This window comes from Corylus avellana, chromosome ca1 (genome assembly GCF_901000735.1).
Source record: "Corylus avellana chromosome ca1, CavTom2PMs-1.0".
NCBI lineage: Eukaryota > Viridiplantae > Streptophyta > Magnoliopsida > Fagales > Betulaceae > Corylus > Corylus avellana.
In genome coordinates, this window is record NC_081541.1 from 22,077,963 (window position 1) to 22,081,025 (window position 3,063).

General features: G+C 39.8%; 1 protein-coding gene across 1 annotated transcript; it reads right to left on the reverse strand.

Annotated features, from left to right (window-relative positions):
• Positions 1-838: 838 nt before the first annotated feature.
• Positions 839-2,561, reverse strand: LOC132166742 (G-box-binding factor 4-like; the record flags this gene model as incomplete). The annotated part of the gene is given in 3 exon segments (XM_059577624.1): positions 839-868; positions 1,277-1,348; positions 1,721-2,561. Coding segments are annotated over 3 exon segments (714 nt in total), but the record flags the coding sequence as incomplete, so codon positions are not given.
• Between the last annotated feature and the right edge of the window lie 502 nt (positions 2,562-3,063).

Below are 3,063 nucleotides of genomic sequence, written 5' to 3' on the forward strand. Positions count from 1 at the left end.
ATATATTAAGATTGATTGGAAGGGTTGACTTATATGATTTTAATATTTTTATGTTAATTACTACAATTGTGGTGTAGAAATAAAATATCATATATAAGTAATGTTGCATATCAAAAGCGCAAAAAAAAAAAAAAAAACCAAAGAAGCCCTAAACCCGCATAACAGACCCTACACTCCAAAGAAGCCCTAAGCCCACAAAGCAGCCTTTGCCTTTACGCCGGCTAGAGCCACTACTTCTAGCATCAAAATTAAAGGAGCATTCCAAATTTTTAAGCTCCCTCTTCCCCTTAGGTTTAGAAGCAGAAACCCCATCTTCAAGAAACCAACCCTCTTCAATGATAGAAAAAAAAATCCGTAAGTCTTTTCTCATGGCCCCCAAAAGACAATCCCATAATGGGATCGCACTAAGCACAAACTCGGAATAGTCCTCAACCCTCACCTCTCTGAAATAGGATCCTCTCCATTTCAAATGAAATGGAGATTATCCGGTTAGTAATTTTAAGAGGGGTAAAATTGTCATTTTAATTTTTTGGACAATTTTATCCCTCTAAAATACACTAACTGGATACTCTCAATTTAATTTGAAATGGAGAGGATCCTTTTCCCACCTCTCCATTCCCTGTTCCAGCCCAAACAATTACATTCCCAAAAGCTTGAGCTGATAGGAAAGTGTAAATTTAATAATTTGATTAATACTTTAACAATTACGTTCCCTTATGGTGCAAGCCAAGACAAAAATGTTATTAAGTGATCTTGCTCAATCTTTGATCATGTATATCAATCAACCTTTTTCTGGTGCCTAGTTTTAGAAAGCAGATACAGAATAACAAATGCATACCTGCTTCAATCTCTCCTTGTTCTGGTCAGCCTGCATTGAGAATTTTGATTAGTCAGAAACTTCTGAATAAATGACAGTCTAGATAAAGGCTAAAGAGCAAGCTAGTGATAATCGAAGAGAAGAAAACAAAATAATGATCATCTTATAATCTAGATAAAGGATAATGCGCAAGCTAGCGATGATTAGTCAGAAACTTTTAAAATGTCTCTTGTACGTTACAACTTAAATACGCTTTACAGCAACCAAAATTTGTCATTTGAAGCTATATGCTAAAGATTAAGATCAGGCTAGTGATGATCAAAGAAAACAAAAACAAAACAAAACGAATATAAACCCCCTTCTCATTATTAATAATAATAATTGATCATTTTACGGGAATCATGAATTTACTACATACTAAATCCATGAAAACAAGTTTATATGCGAAGATATTCTTACCTCTTCCCTTAACAGCCGTGCATTCTCCTCCTCAAGCTGGGTCACCAGAGATTCTAGCTCAACTGTGTAAGCCTAAAAGTGAAGAGGAACACGTTTTAGACTCATCAGCTCAAAGAGCATACAAGAAAAATTACCATTTAATTAATCAAAAAAATTAATTAAAATGGAAAAGACATAAAAAATTCTGAATCTAAGATATAATCATCAGAGACCTGAGACCCCCCCAGAAAAAATAAAATAAAATAAAATAAAAGCAAGAGGTAGACACCACTAATGGCCAAACAGAGATGAATTCTATTCTCAGGATCTAAACAGCAGGTGAGCATAAAACAAAAGGACTGGAAAATTTCCGACGAGAAACACATAGAAGAAGAGAAAAAATAAAATGTAGGATTTAATCTACTCAGTTTCCTCAGTAAGCAAAGAGGGGAGAAAACGAATGACCTGCTTGCGTTCCCTGGACCTGGCGGCAGACTCTCGGTTCTTGATCATCCGTCTCTGCCTCTGCTGCGTGGCCTTGTCCACCACCGCCTCCTCTACGGCCCTTCTCTTTCCCCTCCCTCGTGCAGCCCCCACTCTCCCTTCGAACCCCACCTCCCCCGAGGGCTCCACGGCGTAGTCCCCTGGCCCCGCCGCCACGGCAAGCACCCCTCCGCCTCTGACATCCTCCTCCCTCACCGCTCCAGCCTTGGTCAGGAAGTCCTCCAGAGTCATCTCCTCCAGCTCACCCCCGCCTTCCCTCTGAATCTCCGACCCGGCCACGATCTCCTTCCAGACCTCGTCCACCGTCTTCTCGCCTAGCTCCTTCGCCTGCGAGATCGACGACGAGCCGTCGGCGAAATGTTGCTCCGGGAGTGAGAGCTGGTTTTGAGCCTGGTCTGAGGAGTAGAGGTTCTTCAAGAGGTCGTCCATGCTAAGTGAGGCGACGAGGGTCTTGGATGGTGACGGGCTTATTTGCTGTGGCTGCTGGAGATCGGCGAGGATGCTAGAGAGAGAACAAATGGATGACTGCCGTGGCGGATCAGGATTCGTTGTTACTACCTTCGAAGACGCCATGCCCCGATTTTCAGGGCTTTTTTTCACTACACACTCTCACTCTGTGTGAGTTTATTTTTGCCCTTTTCTTGGGTGGCAGGATCAGGACGAAGAAACGTAGATAGAAATTATTTACCTAATTTATTTATTTCTTTTCTTTTTTGGAGCGGAGCGGAGCGTGGAGAGCGTGAGCCTCGCAGAACAGTTTGAAGTTTGAACACTCTACTCAGAAGGAGATGGAAGCTGCTGGAGACGTCGGAAGGACATTTCAACGAAATAGGGGCATTAATGGTAAATTTCTTTTCTTTCTTTTTTAACCTTTCTCTTTTTGTATTTTACTATTTATGGTGATAACTTCCAGAGATTCGAAAGGTCCTTTGGCAGTTATTGGTTTCGAGTGCTGACTGCCGACTGGCCCACTTTGCAATTTAAACTAAAATGCCTTGTTTGGATGCATTAAATTTCATTTTTGTTTTGGATTTTTTAAGAAATTGATGTAGATGTGTTGTTTGGATGGACCAAATTTCATTCTTGTTTTAGATTTTTTAAGAAATCGATGCATATGTGTTGTGTGATTTTTAGAACATTGGGCAAAATTTTGAGCTTGTGAATTTGTGCCAAATCTGTTTATAAAATCAAAAAATATGAATTTGAAAATAAAAACAAAAACATGCCTAGCCAAACAAAAGTATCCAACAAATTACTATTAAATTGATAAGTTTTATCAAACTTTTAATTAAGACAATTATCTC